At 48.0% G+C, this 24,125-nt stretch overlaps 1 protein-coding gene across 2 annotated transcripts in view; it reads right to left on the bottom strand.

Moving 5' to 3' along the window:
• SdhA (succinate dehydrogenase, subunit A (flavoprotein)) overlaps window positions 1–22,070 on the bottom strand; it is a 33,937-nt gene extending 11,867 nt beyond the window's left edge. For both annotated transcript variants that reach the window (XM_089558724.1, XM_089558734.1), the window contains exons 1-6: window positions 21,915–22,070; window positions 21,007–21,075; window positions 11,242–11,403; window positions 9,221–9,276; window positions 8,738–8,825; window positions 1,890–2,054 (exon numbers count right to left, since the gene is read on the bottom strand). In XM_089558724.1, the coding sequence (XP_089414850.1) occupies window positions 1,890–2,054; window positions 8,738–8,825; window positions 9,221–9,276; window positions 11,242–11,403; window positions 21,007–21,075; window positions 21,915–21,974 (600 nt within the window). In that variant the 5' untranslated portion in view covers window positions 21,975–22,070. The remainder of the gene's footprint in view (window positions 1–1,889; window positions 2,055–8,737; window positions 8,826–9,220; window positions 9,277–11,241; window positions 11,404–21,006; window positions 21,076–21,914) is intronic.
• Between the last annotated feature and the right edge of the window lie 2,055 nt (window positions 22,071–24,125).

Raw genomic sequence — 24,125 nt, 5'->3', positions numbered from 1 at the left:
GCACTGACACACCACTCTTGTAATGTGCATCCCTGATTTTCTTGGTTGCTTGAGATGCGCCATACAAGCACCGCCACAGAATTAGAGCTCTGCAAAGCGAATACTATATATTGCAGGGCAGAACTTGACTATGCAACTAACTACGAATATAAATTAATGCATCGAAATCAAAATGCGGCGCCACAACCAGAAATCAATCCTGCAACCTTGGTTGGTTTATGGGATTTAACGTCCCAAAGCGACTCAGGCTATGAGAGACGCCGTAGTGAAGGGCTCCGGAAATTTCACCACCTGGGGTTCTTTTACGTGCACTGACATCGCACAGTACATGGGACTCTAGAATTTCGCCTCCATAGAAATTCAACCGCCGCGGCCGGAATCGAACCCGTGTCTTTCGGGTCAGCAGCCGAGCACCATAACCACTGAGCCACCCCGGTGGCTCCTGCAACCTTGGGTTCAGTAGCCAAGTGCCAAAGAAACTGAGGCATTCTACAGGTTGCCCGTGAGAAAGGGTTCATAAATGTGAAGTGGAAAACTAATGAAATGCACTCTTCTCTCGGCTTCAGCAGAAGAACAGTGTGGCTTTGCTGTGACTGCACTCAACATGGCGCTCTGACTTGGAGCCAGTCAGGACAACAGACAGAAGACGTGACAGCCACTGATCATCATCATCAGCCTAACCACGCTAACTGCAGGGCAAAAGCCTCTCCCATGTCTCTCCAATTAGCCCTGTCCTGTGCCAGTGGCGGCCTCCGTATCCCTGCAAACTTCTTAATCTCATTTGCCCACCGAACTTTCTGCCGCCCCCTGCTATGTTTGCCTTCTCTTGGAATCCACTCCGTTACCCTTAAGGACCAACGGTTATCCTGCCTTCATATTCAAGCCCTGCCCATGCCCATTTATTCCTCTTGATTTCGACTAGGATGCCATTAACCCACGTTTGTTCCCTCACCCACTCTGTCCGTTTCCGGTCTCCCAACGTAACACTGATCTTTTCTTTCCATAGCTTGCAGCATTGTCCTTAACTTAAGCTGAACCCTTCTCGTTAGCCTCCACGTTTCTGCCTCATAGGTGAGTACCGGTAAGATACAGCTGTCGTATACTTTTCTCTTGAGGGTTACCGGTAAACTGCCACTAAGTTTCCACCAATGTTGCATACATCAACAACCAATGCATCAACAACCTCAGCAGCTTTGATACCAGTAACTGACTCCAGTTCCAAAACTGACTCAGTTCCCGTTGTGACAAGGCCAAGGTATACACACTGCTTCCTCACTGTTGCTATACTCTGTTTCATACATCACAGGCAATGCTAAGTAGGCTGCGTTGGTAGTGCGTCCAGGAAACCATATTACTCCGCCATGTATCATTCGCTCTTCTCAAAACTCCGCCGAGTGTTTGGCCAAAAACAAAGAGCGGTATAAAACGAAGAGGTACCACTCAAAATTGTGGTCAAAGCTGTAAGGCACTCCCTGTTTGGGCCCTCTGGCTATTATTTCCACTGAGTGTCAACTACTTTTAAGGCATGGATTGATTAAGAGCGATTCGACCTACCAGCCGCGTATCATGCCGCCATATGCAATTCTTTCTTCTCCAAGTCTTGACGAGTCGCAGGAAAAACATGTAGCAAGAGGTAAAACGAAGTCCAGGAGGCTGCCAGTCATGGCATTTAAGGTTTGTCATAAAGAAATATGCCTGCGTTCATTCTGGCTGCATGGCGACCTACTTTTTAGGCATGGACTTAGCCTGCGTGAAGAGGCGCACTAGCTTTGGTAGCGCTGACTGCTGGGAATGAAATGGAGTATAGGTAGGTGCTTCAGTGTAGCCCTTACAACTGACCCAAGCATATCCCCCTGCAGTGCGCGTGCAAGACAGCGCGTCCTCCATACCTGCCCGTAGAGGGTGTGCAGCAGGGAGTGGCCCGTGCGGTCAGCCACAGCGCAGCATCGGTGTGCCTGTCCCCCCTTGCCGAAGTTGTAAGACTGGCCCCCGAAGGCCCGCTGGTAGATCTTGCCCTCCTGGGTGCGGCTGAAGGGCATCCCGTAGTTCTCCAGCTGCACACACACACACGCACACACAACACTGGCGGGGAGGCAGGCAAGGAGAAGAGCTCCCCACTCACAACTACAAGGAACAACGATTAGCAGGAAGGAAGGCCCTCACCGTTTTGTAATAGGTCATGTACCAAAAGCAAACTGCCCTTTCAGACACCTTGCTGGCTAGACAGAGGATCGACTGAATGCATCAGAGACAATGCTCAGGGTACTTGTGCACTATCCCATGACATGCGATTCAAAATAAGGCTTTGTGAGCACCTATTCCTCTTCGCTCCTTCCTTAGCATCATCAATTGCAGAAAATACGCAAAATAAGAGGCGCTCACTCTAAAGGAAACATTTCAAAACTAGCTCTCTGATGGCCCAGGTTAGCCCACTTTGTTCAAATATGTAAAGTGAAAATAAAATAACCAGTTAGGCAAGGCTGTATATAGTCACTGAACAGACCAGACCTCTCGGTATACAGGCAAGCTTAGCGTCCTGCCGCAATAAAGGTGGCAGCCAAAACAAAAAACACTCACTGACGAATTCACCATTCATGACGGTCTACTCAGGTCAGTGAGTTCCTATGAGTTTCATACAGCTACCCAGATGGAAAATTGGCACTGCGATTATTGCCCCACCATGAGAATGCTGGGAAAGGGACTCTTTTTCTTTGACTTGGCCTTTGTTTGACAAAAAGACATGGACTCAGTAGTAGAAATATGATTCCTCTCAAAGCAAACCTCCAAGAAAGGCTTTGCTAATTTTAAAGTGCACCACATGCCAAACATCTCCCAGAATGAAACTCATTAATGCACACCAGTGCACCCAGCAATAAGGAATGTGCATAAACAGTTTTCAGATTGTTGCACAGCGGGTGTGCTTTCCTGCATTTCAATCAGTATGGCATACAATAGATAAAGTGTAAGCACAACATGCGACCTTCGTCTTCATCTGTACATATCCATCATCATCGCTCAAAGCACAACATGCGACCTTCGTCTTCATCTGTACATATCCATCATCATCGATCATCTTCTTCTTCGAAGGGTGGGTCGCCATACTTGCGGGTGCCATTAAAGCTCGCTCCATCCTGCGCTCTGTCTCCTGTCTCACAAGTGGTGGAGTGTGCTCTCGATCCCTGTGTCCTCTCCGCCGCCAGACTGCAGCTACGTTCCGGTCGCCACCTGCTCGTACCATCCGCACCGATGGATACCGTCAGCGACAACACCACTCGTACTCCCGATGGGCCCCCCGTTCTTCTTCCTCTCGATTCGAACCGTCTGGAGCCAGCCATGATGAGCCAACCCGGTTCTTCCCAATCTTCTGGACACCCCACTTGGACCATCACCACACTCCAGCGCGAGCCTCCCATTTTTGCTGGTCTTCGTGGGGACGATGTCGAGGACTGGCTCGACCAATATAACCAGGTCAGTGCCTATAATCGTTGGGACTCAGCGATGAAACTTGTAAACGTGTCGTTCTACCTCACTGCCGTGGCCAAGACTTGGTTCGTCAACCACAAAGATGCCATCCCGGACTGGGCTCACTTCTCGGCACAGATACGACAAATCTTTGGCACATCTGGTGCAAGCCCCGCTGTCTACAAAAAAAAGCTAGATACGCGCGTTCAGCTACCCGGTGAGTCCTACACATCCTACATTGAAGACGTGCTTGCCCTGTGTCGACGTGTCAACAGCGCTATGTCAGAGAACGATCGGGTACGCCATCTTCTGAAAGGGCTTGGGTCATTTGCCTTCAACACGCTTGCTGCTCAGAATCCAACGTCAGTCCAAGACATCCGAACAACTTGCCATCGTCTTGACGACCTTCAGTCGCTTCGGTTAAAAGACACCTGGGACACCCCAGTTTCACCCGACGTGGACTTACGCTCCCTCATTCGCTCCATTATCCGGGAGGAACTGCACGGCTCCACCTTACCGCCAGTTGATTCCCACCCGCCTCCAGCCCCGTCGTCCTCGCCTTTGCGTGATCTCATCAAAGACGAGCTCGCTTCGGTCACTCGCCCCTTGGCTGCGGAACCACCTGTACCGCGTTTTGTGCCTACCTATGCCCAGGTTGCTGCGACGCCTCCTGCTGCTGTTTACCCGTCGCATCCACAGCCCGTCCAGCAAACTCCGGTCTCTGTGTCCCCGAGCCCCGCTATGTGTCCTGTTTGGAGTCCGCCTACACGTCGGCCGGTGTGTCACTACTGCGGAATTCGCGGGCATGTTGCCCGTGTGTGCCGTCGGCGTCAACGCGACGAGCGCGAGTGGTACCCAGACTTTCGCAACGGAGCTACGTACTCGTCGCCTGCTTACCGTCCGGCGTTTGCCTCCAGTCCTCCTCGTCGCCCATCGTACGGGGACTTCTCCCAAGACGCTCCGCACTCGTCGTACGCTTACCGCCCACCGTTTGCTGACCATACCAATTATCGTCCCTCCTATCCCTCTACCTCTCCGGACCGCTCCTCGACCGACAGGCCGTCGCGCCGCCGCTCCCCATCGCCTTTCCGCCGCTCGTCGTCGCCTCTACGTCCAGCATCCTCCCAGACAACTGGTCACACGGAAAACTAAATTGTGCAGTTTCCGGAGGTAAAACTGCACCACACGCCGCCCTCTCAATTCCTCCTGCACAGCCATCGAACATGTTAACCGTTGACATTGAAGGCACTGTAGTAGAAGCATTGATCGATACGGGCGCCGCCATTTCTGTAATTAGTTCTGATTTATGTTCTCGTCTTCGCAAGGTGCGCACCCCTTACAGTGGTCCTTCTCTCCGTGCTGCCAATGATGAATCAATGCGTCCTTCCGGATTGTGTACGGCACGAGTCACTATCGACGGCATCCTGCACTACATAGTATTTGCTGTGCTTCCCTCCTGTGCTTATCCCCTCATCCTCGGCTGGGACTTCCTCCACTCTGCGCAAGCTGTAATTACCTGCTGTCCCCCTACTCTACAGGCTTCTGTATCCGACCTTTCAGCCGTTTCTGTCCTGCCTTCTCATCATCTGGTTACCACCGCTGATCATGTACTTTACCCCGGCTGCGAAGATGTCCTCTCTGTTGCTTCTGCCCACGTCCACGCTGGGGACGTTTTCGTCACACCAAGCCCCCGTCTTCTCTCAAGGGGCATCTTTCTCGTCGCGTCCCTGCTCCGCTTCACCAATGGGTCTTCACTACTGACTGCCTTCAACACTACGCCGGAACCCATTCTTCTGCGTCAAGGCACAGCCATCGCTTCTGTGGATACCACTCAACCTGTGGCCGTTCTTTCCTCTGCCCCATCAAGCTTCGCTCTTTCGACCCCTGCCTCTGCATCTATTTCAGCTGCTATCAGCCCCGGTCTCACCCCGACTCAAAAAGATGAATTGCTTGCCGTCTTGACCAAGCATGCCGCTTCCTTCGATACCCAGGCAACAACCTTGAGCCAAACCACCGCAGCTAAGCATCGCATCTACACAGATGGTTCGGGCATCATTCGCCGTCGCCCGTATCGTGTGTCTTCTAGTGAGCGCAAGGTTATTCAAGATAACGTAGCCGACATGCTCAAGCGCCACATCATACGCCCTTCTTCGAGTCCTTGGTCTTCGCCTGTTGTGCTGGTTCAAAAGAAGGATGGCTCAGTACGCTTTTGTGTTGACTATCGCGCCCTTAACAAGATCACTAGAAAAGATGTTTATCCGCTGCCTCGGATTGATGACGCCCTCGACTGTCTCCAAGGTGCACAATTTTTCTCTAGTCTCGACCTAAGATCCGGATACTGGCAAATACCTATGCATGAGGCCGACAAGGAAAAAACTGCTTTCGCCACTCCCGACGGATTATACGAATTCAACGTTATGCCGTTCGGCCTATGCAATGCTCCGGCCACGTTCGAGCGCATGATCGACACCGTTCTCCGAGGCCTGAAGTGGAAAACGTGCCTATGCTACCTCGACGACATAGTCATTTTTTCTTCGACTTTTTCTGAACACCTTGTTCGTCTCGATGAAGTATTAAGCGCACTTTCTGAGGCCGGCCTACAGTTAAACACCAAGAAATGTTGCTTTGCTTCCACTTCTATCAAGGTACTCGGTCACGTCGTTAGCCAGAAGGGTGTAAAGCCTGATCCCGACAAAGTGGCTGCAGTTTTGCATTTTCCTCGCCCATCGCGCGTCAAAGACCTGCGCAGTTTTCTGGGGCTAGCGTCATACTTCCGGCGCTTCATACGCAACTTTGCCTCTATTGCGGCCCCTTTGCATAAGCTCCTCTGCGCTGACCAGCCGTTTGTTTGGTCTGAGGCCTGTGAGGTCGCTTTTACTACCTTAAAGAAGGCTCTCACATCTGATCCGATACTGGCACATTTCGACGACAATGCTCCAACGATTTTACACACGGACGCCAGTGGACACGGCATTGGTGCAGTTCTTCTGCAGCGGCAGCACTCTTCGTGCGAGCAAGTCATCGCCTACGCCAGTCGTACACTGACTGCAGCGGAGCAGAACTACACGATAACTGAGCAAGAGTGCCTCGCTGTTGTCTGGGCCATTCAGAAATTTCGCCCTTATTTGTACGGCCGCCAGTTCACAGTTGTCACTGACCATCATGCCCTGTGCTGGTTGTCCTCGCAGAAAAACTTGTCCGGCCGCCTCGGCCGCTGGATTCTCCGTCTCCAGGAATATGACTTTACCGTCACCTATAAATCGGGCAAGAAACACCAGGACGCCGATGCGCTATCTCGTTGTCCCCTCGCCCAAACCCAACCTCCGCATCCGCAACCCGTGTCCTCCGCATCCTCAAACTGCCAAACTACCCCTTCGACGGCTATTTCAACCTTGACCGCCGCACCCATTGACTTGATGCCAGCTCCCAGTCTTGGCGATCTCGCCTCAGCGCAGCGGGCCGACCCTTACTGCCGGACTCTTATCGACCGTCTGAGCGGTGCTACGCGGCCACCGAATGCCCGCCTACGTCGCCAACTTAACTCTTTCAAGCTAGTCGACAACATCCTTCTTTGGCACAATTACAGCCCCTTCGGTGACTCATGGGTGCCTGTCGTACCCCGTTCTCTTCGCCGAGAAGTTTTGCAGGCCTTTCATGATGATCCCCCGGCTGGCCACTTAGGCTTTCAGAAAACTTATGACCGCATCAAGCGCCGTTTCTTTCGGCCTGGCCTCTCAACCGCTGTTGGAAAATATATTGCGTCTTGCATATCTTGCCAACGTCGTAAACGGAGCACGTCTGCCCCTGCGGGCCTTCTACAGCCTCTCCCCTGTCCTTTCTCCCCTTTTGAAGTCGTTGGGATTGACCTCTACGGTCCCTTACCATTAACACCAACGGGCAACCGTTGGATCGTCACTGCCATCGACCACTTAACCAGATACGCTGAAACGGCCCCTGTTCCTTCCGGCTCTGCTTCAGAGATCGCCCACTTCTTCCTGAACGCCATCCTTCTGCGCCATGGAGCTCCTCGTGTCCTTATTAGTGACCGCGGCAAGTCCTTCCTCTCCAGCATCCTTGCCGAAGTTCTTCACGCCTCCAGAACCGTGCACAAAACCTCTTCAGCTTATCACCCTCAGACCAATGGGCTCACAGAGCGCTTTCATCGCACGCTGTCCGATATGCTAGCCACCTACATCCAGCCCGACCACACCAACTGGGACACCATGCTTCCCTTCGTTACCTTTGCATACAATAGTGCCGTGCAAAGAACCACCAACTTCTCCCCATTCTTCCTTGTGTATGGACGTCAACCTACCTTCACCCTCGAAGCGTCTTTCTTCTCCGCCCCCTCAACCTCTTCCAGACTCTCTCACGAACAGTTTACTTCTCGTCTTACCTACTGCCGTGCCATTGCCCGCCTGAATACCGACGCCTCCCAAGCCTCCCGGAAAAACACCTATGATCTCTCCCACCGTGCCATATTTTTTCACCCTGGTGATGAGGTACTGCTGTGGACTCCAGTGCGTACCCCGGGATTGTGTGAAAAATTTTTGAGCCGTTATATTGGTCCGTATACTGTACTCGAACAAACGTCCCCGGTGAACTATCGCGTTGCCCCTGTTCATCCTGTTAATGATCGTCGTTGCCGAGGTGCCGAGATTGTTCATGTTTCACGCCTCAAACCCTTTGCCCGTCGCCCTACTGTGCTCTAATCTGCGCCCGGGCCGGTCGCTTTCGTACGCGAGGGGAGAAAGTGTAAGCACAACATGCGACCTTCGTCTTCATCTGTACATATCCATCATCATCGCTCAAAGCACAACATGCGACCTTCGTCTTCATCTGTACATATCCATCATCATCGATCATCTTCTTCTTCGAAGGGTGGGTCGCCATACTTGCGGGTGCCATTAAAGCTCGCTCCATCCTGCGCTCTGTCTCCTGTCTCACAATATCAATAACCTGAACTGTGGAGCAGCTATGAGCCCAAAGCCAAACCCACAATTTCAAACAAAAACTAGCGAAGCCAAACATGAAATTAGCACTTCATGGCATTCATTCCTGTGGAGGATCATGTTCAATTCAAGAAACTCACATAGACGGCGCTGCCTCTTCTAATAACTGAATACAATTTTCAGAAGCCTTTCGGAGTGATCCTGTCAGATTCGTCTCCACTAAGCCATTACTAGTAGAAATACCAAGAATGCCAATCTGCAAAGCATAGCTCTCTGTGCATGGCAGCCAAAGCAAAAGAAAAAAAAAGAAAAGAAAGGCAGACCTCCAGCACGGCGAAGGGAGCCTCCTTGGTCATGTAGTGGATGGCGTCCTGGTCACCCAGCCAGTCAGACCCCTTGACCGTGTCATACCTGCGACACAGGGCTTGGTCAGAGGTGAAGCAAGCGCCCAATACAGTGCTGGGGCTAGCCACAGCAGCACCCTGTCGAGGCCATTGATGGCCCCATAAAATGCCCGGCTAATGCGAGGAAACAAGCTGTGTTCTAATCGTCATGCCAGTCATAATGAGTCCCCCATCCCACATGACCCAGTAGCTTTTTCTTTCCTACTTGGATGTTGTCATCCGAGGCAGAGGCCAAGGGTGTGATGTCACAATTTGAGTCCCATGCTGCAAACATTCGCCTTATGAGCAGGAAAATGTGTAATTCTCGCAGTTCTGTGTTCCCTTGCACTTTGTTCTGCATGAGGCTATGCAATCCATCCACCCACTGCATGGCTGAAGAACCGAGGGGGAGAGGGAACTCACATGTGCCACCGCCAGTCGTCTGGCTCCATGTTTCCCAGGGCAGCGTTGATGCCCCCCTGGAAGGGAGAACGGGTACACCATGAATTATGCAACGAAGGCATTCCCATGCTAACAGAACAGATCTAGAGTGCCACACATGCTACGAAATGGTATTCTCTACTCACAGCTGCCAATCACTACCTTACAACATTTCAGACATTTCACTCCACATCAAATTTCCTGATTACCACTGCCTGAACACTGAACCTGACTGAATTTCTAACACGAGGAAGCCCTACATGTGCCGGTCACTGGTCACACCCGACTTGCTTTGCGGTGTACAGCTGGTGAAAAGCACAAGTGACAGAGGGTGAACAGCCCCGTACACTGCTCTGCACGGTGCACGCTTGGCAAGTAGAGCCGGGTTTCAAAACACGGGCGGAAGTTAATTTCCACCGATTTCTTCAGTGGTATGATTACTATGATTAGTGCAAAGTGCGCTACCAAGCTAGCAGCTCAGGTAGCCAATGAATGTGCCAGCCTTGAAAGCAGGCAAAGTTGTTCGAGTTGAAAATAGCAGCAAAAGTCACACATGCCTACTGGCACAACTTTCCCAACAGTACATGACAGCAGAGATCTTCCCACATTTAAAATAAACCATATGCAGCACAAGTGCCAAGTCTAAACATGGGTGCAAGCTCTGGTGAAGGAAGCAGTGCACCCACACAGGCCTCATGCGTTGCAAACACCCTAGAAATGTTGAATCCTCAATCTAGAGAAGCAAGAAATGCATTCACCCACGTGAAAGTTTACTCTTACTTCCGGAGCTAAAAACCTGCAGTGGACATGCAGAAGAGTACAAGAAATGGCTACTGAAGCAAGCTGGTATGTATTCACTGGGAGAGAAATCAGTGAGCAGACGGAACAAAAAGGTGTGACACACCACTCGTCCAGTCTTTTTGGTCCATCTGTGTGCACTGGTTTCTCTTCAATTGTCAAAGCGCTGCGGCATCATGAAAAAAAAAAAAAAGCACACAATAAATGCAGACAAGATTCAGAAGGAGGCACTGACAATGGGGTGCAGTCAACACTGTCTCCGCACTTTCGCATTTTACAGTGTCTTTTGTGGGTTGTTTTTTGGTTTGGTTTGGTTTATTGGGGTTTAACGTCCCAAAGTGACTCAAGCTATGAGGGACGCCGTAGTGAAGGGCTCCGGAAATTTTGACCACCTGGGGTTCTTCAATGTGCACTGACATCGCACAGTACAAAGGCCTCAAGAATTTCGCCTCCATCGAAATTTGTCCGCTGCGACCGGGATCAAACCCATGTCTTTCGGGACAGCAGCCGAGCACCATAACCACTGAGCCACCGCGGCGGGGGTTGTTTTTCGGTCCCGCTAATAATGTAGTCTCAAACAAAGCGCATAAAGGTTCGAAAGAAACTTTTTTCACACTGCATTTCCAGCTCGATGGATTACTACTATAATAATGAAATGAGATGAACAAGTGCCGCAGACCAATGAGCAAGAGGAAAAAACCTAGTAAGAATATAGGCCATCTAATTTACTAAGCACTGCCAGATCTGACAATTAAGTCATCATCATCAGCCTAAGTATGCCCGCTGCAAGGCGAAGGACTTTCTCGTGTCTCTCCCTAACCCTACCCGTGTCAGCTGCAGCCACCCTATCCCCACAAAATTAATCTCATCCGCTTACCCAACTCTCAGCTGCCCCTTAACAATGCATGCCAAACCATCCGCTAGAACATGGATGTGTGCATCTATGGGCTGAAATATGATTGCCGCGTCACTTATGGAGTAATAACTGGCCTCAAGCTAGAGAGAGAGAGAAAAAAAAGGATAAGAAAAATGCGATGCCTGCCATGAGGCAACATGAAGCACCCGACAGGCATCACACCTTGCACCAACTTCCTCTTTTCGCCTCCCTTCAATGCAACATTTTCCCCCATCAGGAGCTTCTTTTTTCCTTAGCATTCACCTCGTGCACTGCTGGCGAGCCTAGGGAAACAAAAAGAAGTGCCCACCTGAGCGGCGACGGTGTGCGAGCGTGTGGGAAAGAGCTTGGTGATGCAGGCAGTCTTGAAGCCAGCCTCCACGAGACCAGAGGCAGCTCGGAGACCCGCTCCGCCGGCTCCCACCACGACGGCATCGAAGGTGTGGTCCACCACTTCATAGCCACCACCCAGCTGCAATCAACCAGGTATACTCAGTGAAAAACTGTCCCGCACCACTCAGAATGGGTAGAAGCTCTTCAGAACCCAGATAAAAATTTCTATTCCAGCTGGATTATGGAACTGGAAACTGTGCCCATCCAGCTGGAATACATTCAGCACCAGTTGGAACTCCTTCTGCTTCCAGATGGATTACGGAACTGAAGATTGTGTCCAACTGGATCATTTTTTGCTCCGAATTATATTTTGTCTGATACTTTGTTGCCTCCAATATGTCGGAGGCAATATATTTCGCCTCCAATATTTCCTCTTCAAGCTGGCTTCAGCTGGAATTAGTGTCTCCCTTTTGATGTGGGAAGTTTGCATCAATTTCGTGTAGGAAGCCTGAAATACTTCTACGCATGCCAAGACGAAATTACACTAGTCAAATAGACATCAAAACAACAGGACCACTGCCCCTTGCAACTGAATGTCATTTTTCGTGTGTGCCAAGCCTTTATATGCGGCATCGACAGCTGTATCAAAATGTCACACAACAAAACATGAAAAATTTCAAACAAAACCCTCCACACACAATCACCACAGAGCCGCTGCGGGTGACTGACAACATCTCAGCACAAGAAAATAAGATTCAGTTGGCACCAGTCCTGTCACTGTGTCCCGCATCATCCTAGGGTCCCCTTTAGCACTCACTTTAAAATATATTACTATGAGCTAATCAGCACCATTTGAAACACCATCTTCCTCAATGGGTGAGAAGAATAGGTATTATAACGGTTTGTATCACAGCAGGTAGCACAACATGTAACAAAACAAAATGCAACACATTTTGACCTGCTAGCATGAAATTACAGAGGGTGGCAGATGAAAGGGGGTTAACCACGGCTTAAATCAGGCCAATCGCCGTGTCACTAAAATCAGCTGACGCCATTGACTGGCGGGTCTCCTTTGAGGGCTATCTGCCGCTTCATTGCTGAGTTGTATCCGAATATGGCATGCACAATTTTGCTCCAAAACTGAGGTTCCAGTAATGGCACTGTCTGAAGTTTGCCCAACTGGAGCAGGACTCAATCCAGCATGCACCAAGGCGCTGCCCAGTGTTGCCATACTACAGCTATATTTGTTTAACTCTTTCGCTACCGCGCCATAGGCCATCGATCGCATATGATCGATTCAAATCGCCTGCGCAAAAAAGCTCATTTTGGAGAGTCGTGAACGTGCTCCGCCATCTAGCTAGCAAGCTCTACAACTGCTCTTTCGATTGCAGCCTTGGTTTCAGGGTTTTGACACGAGGGGGCGCCGTGAAAAATAAAACTTTGAACGGCCGCAGCGGCGTCAGCCGGAGAAAATGGCGTCCGCGTCGCCGCGCGCTCCTCGAAAACAAAAGCTGACACCGAGTACGTCGGCCGGTTTCGGTTTCGTTTTTTGCGACGAAAGCAGTGGTTATTAGTCGGGCAACAATGTACAAACGTTGGATTTCGGTTTCAACAGCGAGACTTCGCCTCGGGAGCCTGGAACGTCAGCGCATACTTGCATGCAAGTTCTGTTTTCGTTCGCTGTGGGTTTTTTGCGGTTCATACGGTTTGTAATTGATGGGAATGGTTTATTTTTGTGCTTCAGGGTCTTGACAACGTATGGCGAAGGCAGTTTGCCAAATGCTCAAGGTCGCGTCGCGTTTTTCAACCAAGACGACAGCTAGGTGTCCATATCGGCACATCGCGGTGGAGCGGCGCTCGGAGATTAGCTCGACTTCTCGACTTTTTTTTGATGCTCTTCACGGCGGAAATGATGAAGACTGTGTGCGGAAACACTAATAAGTAGGCATGGAGGAAGATTTTCGGCAAGTTCGGCATGACGGCTCATGGGAAGACGTGAATCTGTTGGAGATGCTGATGTTCATTGGAATCATCATATACAATGGAATTGTTGACCTGCCGCGACTTTATTTCTACTGAAATACCAGAATAATCTATTCTGGCCCTCTGCCATCAAAAATCATTTCTCAAAATTGGTTTTTCGCTTTTTTTGTTTGTTTTTTTGCACGTAACGGACCCGGATGATTCAGTGGCGGCAGCATCTATTGGCAAGACTTGGAAAGTGTCCTGGCTTTCGAACCACATCGCTAAAACTTATTTCATTGATTCTGATGTTTTAGAGCTTGCCTAAAATGCCAAATTTTATCAGATGGCTATCAGGGAGCAGCTCATTCAAGAAATCTTCGGGTATGATGAGGGAAATGAAGTCCACGCCCCCAATCCTCCCATAGAATCCATTCAACACCAACCGAAAAAAATTAAAAAAAAAAGAAGAAACTGCAAGCTCGGCTATCAGAGAACAAGGGAGGAACAAAGATAAAACCTTATGTGAAGCACCTGTCAGTCTACCTCTGCTTCACATCTTCACCCCTGATTGCTGTTCACAGTGGCACCACAGACGGGACCCCTGACTTGACAGGCCATGGAAAGTGCAGCAAATTTTTCTCATAGCTGAAACTGTGAATAATGACAGCTATAAACATGTGCAACAGTTTGTATATTCCAGTTTTCCTCCAATCAAGTTCTGGCTTAGTGCAGCCGGTAATTTTTGTTTTTGCTATATACTTTTTTTGTGTTTTTAGCAAATTTCACAAATAAATGTTCATTTACTTTCGCACACACAACTCTTCTGTTTGTTTCACTCAGAAGTGTAACTAATAAGCTACAATTTCATGCATTGCAATATGTGCTGGGTGTATTAGTTCTTGTGAAAAAAATTTTTCTTTCCGTACACTCCAAATCGTCCATTTTTCTGCGGTAGCGAAAGAGTTATAATTATTCAACACAGGCCTGTCTTTTAAAATAAGACTCAACAAAAGTACGACTGCCTTCACTCAAAATAGGGCAAATGCACCCAAATCAAGCAACCTGTACATGTTTCTTTCACACACCATCAGCCAGTAAACCCCCAAACAGAAAGCAAGAACAAGAGCTAAAGTTGTGATATTTGAGGCAAGTGAATGGGTCACACAGGTTCTCAACGCCAAACAACCCCAACACAAGTTACCTAAGAAGCGCCTGTTGGATTCTGCACTGTTCATCGGTATGCACCTTAGTAAGTGGCAGTAATGAAGCACTGCATTGCAATGCACTAGAGCACAAGAGACTACTTTCGACTGCCATGCTGGGAAGAGAACAACACAGCAAGCAGGTTACAATTAAGAGTTAGAATCACTAATGTCTCACTACGTGTCACTGGTATTATGTGTTTCATAAAGGGAGGACCACAGAACTCTGCGCAGTAGTTGTGTGAGGGGTCCATAGGTTAAAAAAAAAGTGAATGAGACAGAAGTGATCCCCTCAGAAACAAGCTACACACACAGAGATCCTCCGTTACGTATACTTTTACTGCCTCCTACTGCTGATAAAAAAAAAACAAAAAAAACTCACAACTGTCCAATCCTAAGCGAGCACACTGGTTGGCTCAAGACTCAACGGCTGGGCCTCAAAGGTTTAGTGCCACCATCCAGTCTTAATTTCCTCTCCAGCTGTGCTCTAAATCCGGCATGCCGTGAGCAGAACAGGCACACAGCTGCAGGCTTGGAAGCAAGGCTCGCACATCTACATGTCTTGGTTCTTGTTACTTTTCACTGCTTTATCAAACACAAGGTAAGCCAGACAAAGCATACAGTTCAGGCCTTTTCATTAAGTGCATTGGAAGCAGACAAGGCAAGTGCCTACAGACGAAGATAATGCTAGCCTGCAGCAGAAAATTGCTTCTGAATGTTTCTGTAGTGCAGATAGCAGGTTTTATCCACTGTGCATATTCTGTGCACAGCACAAGTGCACAGAATATGCACAGTGGATAAAACCTGCTATCTGCACTATAGAAGCTAAAGAATGCAAGAGTATGGAGCATTAGAAGATAACAGAAAAACGCAAGCCACTTTGCAGCTTTGACTGCAATTAATGACACCACAGGGCACTTGGAAAACTCCACGATTATGTTTTACACACAGGTGACTGTGGTAGGGCTGCTTACAGAAAAAAAAGGGGGGGGGGGGGGGGGGGGGCAAACCATGACTAGTGTTTCTACCAGACTAAGCAGCTCAAACAAGTTCAGCATGAAAAATGCAGCTGGTGTCGCTGATGAAATGAAAACAACCGCAACAAACTGCTTCAAGAATCAAGTCACCTGAAGCGTACAAGATGGCACTAAAAAATTTGCTGGTTAATGTGGGGCAAACTCCCGACACCTCAGCATAAACACCTAGCTAAACCAGGTATGGGCTGGGCACACATTACTATTGGGAATGCCAAAAGCTACACTGTAAGGAGAACAGCTGAATCAGTTCCGGCAAAATGAAAAGGCTTTCTCTCTACGTGGCAGCACCTACCACTTCAAATTTTCTCACCAACACATGTTTGACATTAAGGAAAATAAAACCAGCGGAAAGATGACCCGCAAATGAAACTGAGAAGAAGACAGAGCAGAGGCCGAGCAACCAACTGTTTGTTTAGCAGACTGGGGCTCAAATATATACAGGGCACTCAGTCACACAATCCCCATCCCACTCAACCATCCGTCCAGGAACGAACAAAAATTTAACCAATACCGCATACACCTTCTACCATGGGTGTCTCACAGCTACTGTTGCCTAATCTCAGTGCAGAAAATATCGGCAATAGCAGGCAATCACTGCAAGATCAGAGTCACTAGCAGTAAAACAAAAACAAGGAGTGCTTTCAGCGCCCAACAAACCAAACCACATCAAGTGGAAACAAATTTCATTCTTCGTAAGCAAACATGGCTGTTCCCTATCATCAAGGCCTTGTGATTATAAAAAAAGATGCCGCACAGGCAACTTTCTTTCTTCGAAGGCCAACAGAGCAGTCACTAAAACATGTGTCGCCTTTCTTTGCAATCAGAAAGGCCTCAAGTACTTCATGAGTCACCTTATCGTGACTCCTGCCCAGAATCCTGATACCACCAAGCACCGGCTCACACCTGCATTCTTTGCAGTGAAGGGGCAAATTCAATCCCGTTCCCTTTTTTAATGATTTATGCTGCTCCCACAGTCTATCGTTGATTCAATGACCCATTTGGCCCATACAGACCCCTCCACACATAAGCGGTATTTTTGATACACAACACCAAAAACCACCCACAAAGGGTTTACCATGCCTCTTTTCGCACTGGGGCCTTTTTTGAATGATGTGTGAGCACTTTCTTGGCGCTGAGAAAAACAATGGGTATGTCAAACCTGACCGTAACCTTTTTCAGGCTGTATGCCACTCTGTGTGTACAGGGGATCATTTGTGGTCACCTTTGTGCTGGCTTGGCTCTGGTGTCTGTTGTCCCTTTTTTTGTAACAGGGTCTGTGCTACAGCAGACATGACAGAGCAGGAAGTTTGCCTTTGAAGCCTGTCAATCTGAATACTAATACTAGCCTCAACCATCTGGGCACAGGACTTTAATCAGCACAGATTCCAGGCAAATGCATGGAAACATAAGGCAGCAATTCTTTCTTTGCGCTGGGAAAATACGTACAAGCATGTATATTATCTAAAAACTGCAGATAATTATTCACCAGTAGTGCATGGGCAAAGGCAAGGCCTTTCCCAAGTTTTTTGAACGGACCTAAGATCCTTTCCAAAGTTCTTATGTGTGTCAAGGTATGCTTAGTTTTTAAAATCACCAAAAAAGTGGCAACATATCTAAAAATTCGCAGGACTGAGCCACTGTCAACAGCAGATGCTACGGCACGGTCAAAACAAGATCCTATGAAAACGCCCGTTTTTTGGACAAACATGCCTGTTTCTTTTGAAACAGGCAACGGCAGCTGTGGGATACCGATGGAAGATAGAAGGTGAATGCAGTCTTAGTAAAAATTGTTTTTTTTTTTACATTTGTTCAACGACGGACGGTTGAGTGGGATGGTGATTGTGCGATGGCCGTGCAAGTGAATGTCGCGCGTGTGTGCGTGCGTGGGTGTGTGTGTGTATCAGCCCAAATCTGTTAAATAAACAGTTGGTAGCCCAGCCTCTGTCCTGTCTTCTTCCCAGTTTCCTGTGTGCATCTTCTTTTGGCTGGTTTTACTTTCCTCATTGCAATGCACCAACTAGCCCAACAATGTGCTTTACTACATGTTCGAACAATACCTCAGAACGATAAAAAAATAAGTAGACGCTGAGGCAGCGCTCGAATATCGAGCGTTAACATATCTAACATAGGTCGCCGGTTTGAATCTCTTCCGTGAGCTAGGCTAACTTAACTAGTATGTTCATGCTGCATGAAATGCGACATAGTCGCAATGCTTATATAAATATTCATAAAGATGTGGAATTGGGGGTACCGTATTTTCCGGTGTATAAGACGTGCCTTTTTTTCAAAAATCTTGCTGGTGCGTCCTATACAAGGGTGAGTCTTATACGCAAATTTTTCGGTTTTTTTTTTGCGAGTTCAGAAATTACTCAAGTTCACGTTCAAGCTTTTTTCACCGAAAAAATATCACTACCAATAATGCGGTTGTAAAACGGTTAATACTTGAATACCGGGACCGCCGTGCACAACATTTTTAGGCGAAATGTATCATCAAACGGGGATGACGACTTTCGGGATCACAAACACATGGCCGTTTCGGAGGCCCCAAACAAAAGTAATGTGAAATGCCAAAAGATGCCGACAATCGCACTTCTCGCCATTGTCAAGACAAGCCGGCATTCTTTTTTAGTCGCCCTTTGCAACTTTGCTCCATGTACGCAGTATGTACGTAGTGCGAAGAGAATGTTTCAGCTGTGTTGCCTCCAGAAATGGGCAAACTTTCTGATAGCGCATCCGAAGACTTCGAAGGTTTTAAGTAAAAAAAAAATGTTGTTTGGACACAAGGAGAGTTCTTTCATTTTTCTTTCTTTTTTGCGAAAACGTGGGCAGGTGTGGCGCGAGTGTTGCCTTTTTCGATCACTCTCACAAGTACGGTGCATTTCGCGATGGTCGTGCAAGCGTGTTTAATTAAGCCTCACTAGCATAACTGGGTAATCTGGGGTGCGTCTTATACACTGGTGCGTCTTACATACCAACTTCTTCAATGACAGCCTGCATATATGGTGGGTGCGTCTTATACACCGGAAAATACGGTACATAGGAAGCAAGTTTGAATCCCTGCCGCCAGCTTGATTATAACTAGTAAGTGCATGCTGCACGAAACGCTGAATTGTATGACACTATATGGAAGATTCTGCAGCAAACGGCTGGCCCACAAATTTTACATAAATGTCAGGACTAAGTGGCCCAACATTGACGCCTGCCAAACGATATACAATGGCAATACCCGATGAACATAGTTCAGTTTCGAGTTGTGGTGCTTGGCATCACGCTGAAGCCTGTTATTTTATTCCACTACGTAACCACCTCGATAACCATGGCAAGCACTGGCTTACAATTTGTGTTATAATGCATAACTATGCTCAATGCTGAGACCCGAAAAGCGAAAAGCAGAGCTTAATGCTCTAATACAATGTCATTGCTATGGAGGCCGCCATCTTGGATTCTATTCCTAGAATTAGCATAACTCGGAGGCTCGAAAAGTGACCAGCAGAGCCACCGCTCTAAAACTGTTCTTTTTTCTTTCCCTGAATTACACAGGCTGACCGTAAACAAGCGTCAAACAGCCCACACTTACTCAAAGGCTAAATTCTTCATTTTCCCGCACAACAATAGGTGTGGCCGAACTGAAAATGGTTTCAAGCCTATGTTCTGACAAATAACACCACCTGACTGTTTGATTTTGACACCGGACTGCCGGCCATCATAATCTCATTTCTGATTTCATACCAAGGCCCACAAAGTGGAACGCAATGAGGCAAGGCATCGGGCACAGTACGACATGATGATCTGTAGCATCACACAATGAGGAATTAGTAATTCTCTCAAGTACCGTATTTTCCGGTGTATAAGACGCGGGTTTTCTTCAAAAATCTTGCTGGTGCGTCCTATACAAGGGTGCGTCTTATATGCGAATTTTTCGTCTTTTTTCTTGCGAGTTCAGAAATTACTCAGGTTCATGTTCAAGCTTTTTTCACCAGAAAAATATCGCTACCAATAACGCGGTTGTAACACGGCTATAATACGGGGATCACCATGCGCAAATTCTTTAGGTGAACTTTATCATGAAACGGCGGGGATGATGACTCAAGGGATCATAAATACGCGGCCGTTTCGGAGGCCCCAAGCAAAAGTAATGTGAAATGCCAAAAGATGGCGACAATCGCGCTTTTTGCCATTGTCAAGACAAGCCAAGACAAGCCGGCATTTTTTTTTAGTCTCCCTTTGCAACTTTGTTTGCTCTTTGTATGTAGTACGTGCGTAGTGCAAAGAGAATGTTTCAGCTGCATTGCCTCCAGAAACGGGCAAACTTTTTGATAGCGCATCCGAAGATGAAGACTTCGAAGGTTATAAGTAAAAATAAAATGTTGTTATGGACATAAGGAGAGAGCTTCCGTTTTTTTTTTTGCTAAAACGTGGGCGGGTATGGCATGCGTGTTGCCTTATCGATCACTTAGCGTTGCTTAAAAACTCACAGGTACGGTGCATTTCACAATGGTCACACAAGCATGTTTAATTAAGCCTCACTAGCCTAACTGGGTAAATTGGGGTGCGTCTTATATACCAACTTTTTCAATGACAGCCTGCATATATGGTGGGTGCGTCTTATACACTGGAAAATACGGTAATGACCAAGCACACAGAATCCAAAGCAGCACAGCATACGCACAATAAAACATGAGCTGTCCTGCTTAGTTTTTAAGGCATTAAATGAGAAAACAGAGATATGGTGGTGTCTGGCTGAAGCTATGCTACATTTTTCTACTCCATCACACCTTGCTTAGAGGTTGCCCAGGGGTTTTTTAGATCTTGAAGAATGCTCCTGTTCATAATGCTCACAAAGTTTAGTAACGTGCTGGCTGCATTCCTCAATTTGTATACCTGTAAAAGCACAGATTAAGTAGAATTAAATCATACGACTGCATCATAGCCTGAACTGCTGATGACTGACTATTCAGCCATGAAACTAAATGTGTCTAGTTCCAGTCCTCCGAAGTAGGCACAGCTGACTGAAGTGCTTAGGTTTCCAATACAGATCAATCAAGCATTTCTGACATGATGCCACATGAACTCTTTATGGCTGATTGTGGCAACAACAGCTGCACAGCTGTGGTTATGTGTGTAAGCTTGTGGCAATTCGGAAGTCCATTTGTTTTCCCAAGAAGAGAAAGCACACACGAGCTCTTTTATATTAAAATAACGACACCGTGACTGAGAGAAAGCCAAAGTATCAGGCCGCGGGATCACGCCCAAAGACAACAATCTGGTCTGCCACAACAGTTTCAAACGTGGCACAGGCACCTGACGTTTGTTTACGGTCAAGGCTGAAAATAAAACTGGAACACGTCGGGGCACGCCATCAAGAAGGTTGCCAGACTGCAGCGCTCGGCGATGACATACACTCCGCGTGCCACTCCGAACTGTCCGCAGCAGCTCGAAGTTTCCATCAGCTTAGCAGTTTCGACGCGGGTCCGACTGTCATTCCTTTCAAGCGATCACTCTACGTGCACTAGACGACAAACGCCGAACACTACTTACCTTCTGTTCATTTTTCCGCGACGAGTGGAATTTCCTCTGAGCGCTCGATACTTTGCCCACCTTGCCGAGCTGCAAAACGAAATTAAATTCGCTATAATATCATTACAAGAACGATATTTAAGCCCCAGCGAGAACGCTACGCAGATTTTAACAACGGAAGTCCGGCGATGAGGCGATAATGGGAGGAGGAACGCATGCCAGCCGGAACCGGCGACGAATAAATTGGCAGGGATGCCCAACGCGTCGCGGTTGAAGGACGCGGTCATTCATTCCGGTCTACGGAGCTGACCCGTCGCTCTCAGCGCGTGTCAAAGTGGCGGGCGTCGTGCCCGGCGGCGCGCTGCGAGCGAGAGCCCAGCTTAGCGAACGGCGCACCTTTCACGCAAATTGTGCAACCGACTCGCGTGCCTAGCTGCGCGGATAAACAGGCCGCAGAAATAAAACTTTCGCCCCTTACACGACGCCGTCAGTGCCCGTCGAGCAATGGAAAGGGCCGGTCAACCAGATCGGCGCTCTGTGAGGCCGTAGAAGCGAAGCGCCACTGCGAAAATTCGCTATGCAAAGGTGACCCCTTTGAAGCGCGTAGCTAGGGCATACGGCGAAACTTTGCACAGGTACGCGAGTTTCGTCCGTAGTGCTTCGTGGGAAGAAAATCACCCAGAATGCAGCCAGTAGAACTAGACTGCAGCAACGACGGTGTCCTGGGGCATCGCGCAAAGGGTTTATCCGTAGTTTGTCATGCAAACCTGTGCTTATGCACATTGCAGAGCGAGGTGCAGCGATGGAGACAACGCTGTTGCAGCGCTAATAACAACGCGAAAAATGCCTCTACGGCGCCGCACGTTTCGCGTGCTCACTCGTTAAAGAAGCGAAAAGGGCAGGCACAAGACAGGACATGCCGCGCTTACCTGTAAATCACGGATCGCCGGCCGGACGAGCCATCGCGACGCGCTGCAGAGAGTCGCCATGTTGCCGAGAGAAAATACAAAAAAAATCCCACTCCGCCAACTAGAACACGCCTCCGCGTATAAACGATATGACGATAGTGTGAGGGCGCTAGTGATAAGGCGACCGCCCGAGACACGACTGCGGATAGCGCAGATAAAACGCGGCTGTAGTATAATACTCGTATCGGTTGGGTAATCCCGGCTCGCGTGACCGCCTTCGGGGACGTTCACGTCACGCGATAAGCTCTGCCGACGTCAGCCTATTTGTACTGGGCGCACGATAAGACTCTTGAGAAAGTGGCGCGTTTTTGGAAATACCGTTACTTTGTAGCTACGATTTTTGGCAGCTTTTCTGCGAATATCTCCGAGCTCCGGCCACTGGTTCCGCGTTATATCAGCACCTGTACTGTTCCAGCGCCCTGCAGAACAAGATATCGCACGAGCAAATTCTGCAGAGATTACCCACCTTTGTACCCCTACATTTCAGCGTTTTGTGCAAGCATATATCGTGGAGAGCACTGTTCTGTTCTCTGGGATCAATTCAAAGTTTGGAGCACACATTTTCCTCACGAATTCATTCTGGAACACTACCGCCTACTCCTAGCTGTTATCGCAGGAACTTCTAATTGCAAAAAAGTTATGGACTTTTGCCAACCCTCAGGTGTAAGTTGTCTGCAGCTCAGTTCGGTGGAGGGAAGTCCAATTTTTTTGTCTGATTCTCCAGAGAAAGCATTTATCTCGCTACCAAAAGGTGCGGCATTATGAAGGAAAAAAAAGAAAAGCCAAAATGCTGATAGCTTTAAGTGGGGCAGAAGTTACTCAAAACGTGCATGGCCCAACCTAAAACGGCAAGCAGTTCCATGAGGTCCTCCATGCACTTCTCTAATCTTCTTGTGCTCATGTAGGCATACTACATGCTTAAATTCCTAGCTGAATGCTCAAAACCAACAAAAGCTAATGTCACGTTGGTATATTTTACAGTCAGGGGCAAAGAAGACAGGTTTTCAGTAAGTTGGTATAGTTGGGAAAGATCATGGCGTCAATAGCAGCAATCATCCGAGCAACAAACCAGCTCACTTTTTCAACTCACACAGGCGTTACTACGCCTCTACCCAAGTGCTTTTGGATGATAGACCCAATCAAGTCGCTGAACCATCAATTTCTTTTTAGGTTTCGAAAAATGTTCAGCTTTCATGTTCAGTTGCCTTCCCCACAAAAACTGTACGATTAGCCAACACCCTCAGATGGTCATACGATATACTTTGACTAATATGTCATGTTCATGTCCCTGTGAGAACTAGAAGCCTTCAATCTATATTGAGGCAGGTGTCAAATTTAGTGGCTTATTTCTGTTTTTGTTAGAATTTTCTGGCATCTCTGGGATTTCAATGGTTATAGTTGAGAGTCTCTCGATTACGCCGGAAGTTCGGAATGACTGCCAGAAAGCCTTTCACACTTTACACCCAGCAGAGGCGCAAAGTTCACTCCACGACTGATTCGCACTGCCACTTCTGTGTCAGACTAGCACAGAATGTCTTCCGATATTGCAGTAACCCAACGATATGGATCATTCCCATGTGCAATGCTAACACCTCTCATAGCAGCGTAGCGCATTTGTAAATCAGGCAAAAAGAATAACACATTTTGCTTCAATTTGATGATGATTTGATTTTAATGGCGCTATGGCAGCTTGGTCAAAGAGCATCATGGTTAACCCTTTCAGGCGACATTTTTTGTTTCGAATGAAAACTTCTTTTTATGCCTAAATTGTACATTCAGGCCTCAAGAAAGGGAATTTGTTAGTTCTTTAGCGCGAAAGATCGGTAACAGTAACTTTGGAATGTCCGGCTTTGTCAAGTAAGCACCCGAGGGATCGTGGAATCACTTAGCGTTTTGAAGATGCACATCATGCTCAAAACTGAGCAGAAACAATCAACGTTATCACTCGTGACAAAATCTGTCTGCATAAAAATGGCGGACGACGTGCTACTCAGCTAACTGTTTTGTGAGAAATTTTTTATTGCGTTCGCTATTTGCACAAGAAAACAACTTTTCCACTGAAACAATGAAATCGCTACTAGGTGCCACACACTCTGCAAAAAGCAGAGATTTTGCTGTGAGCACAATTGTGTACAAATTAGCGCTTTAAGGGCCACTGACCAGGGGTCTGGA

Source organism: Amblyomma mixtum, chromosome 1 (genome assembly GCF_055824585.1).
Source record: "Amblyomma mixtum isolate Tamu chromosome 1, ASM5582458v1, whole genome shotgun sequence".
In the NCBI taxonomy this organism is placed as follows: Eukaryota; Metazoa; Arthropoda; class Arachnida; order Ixodida; family Ixodidae; genus Amblyomma; species Amblyomma mixtum.
This window is presented reverse-complemented; position numbering and strand designations above follow the sequence as displayed.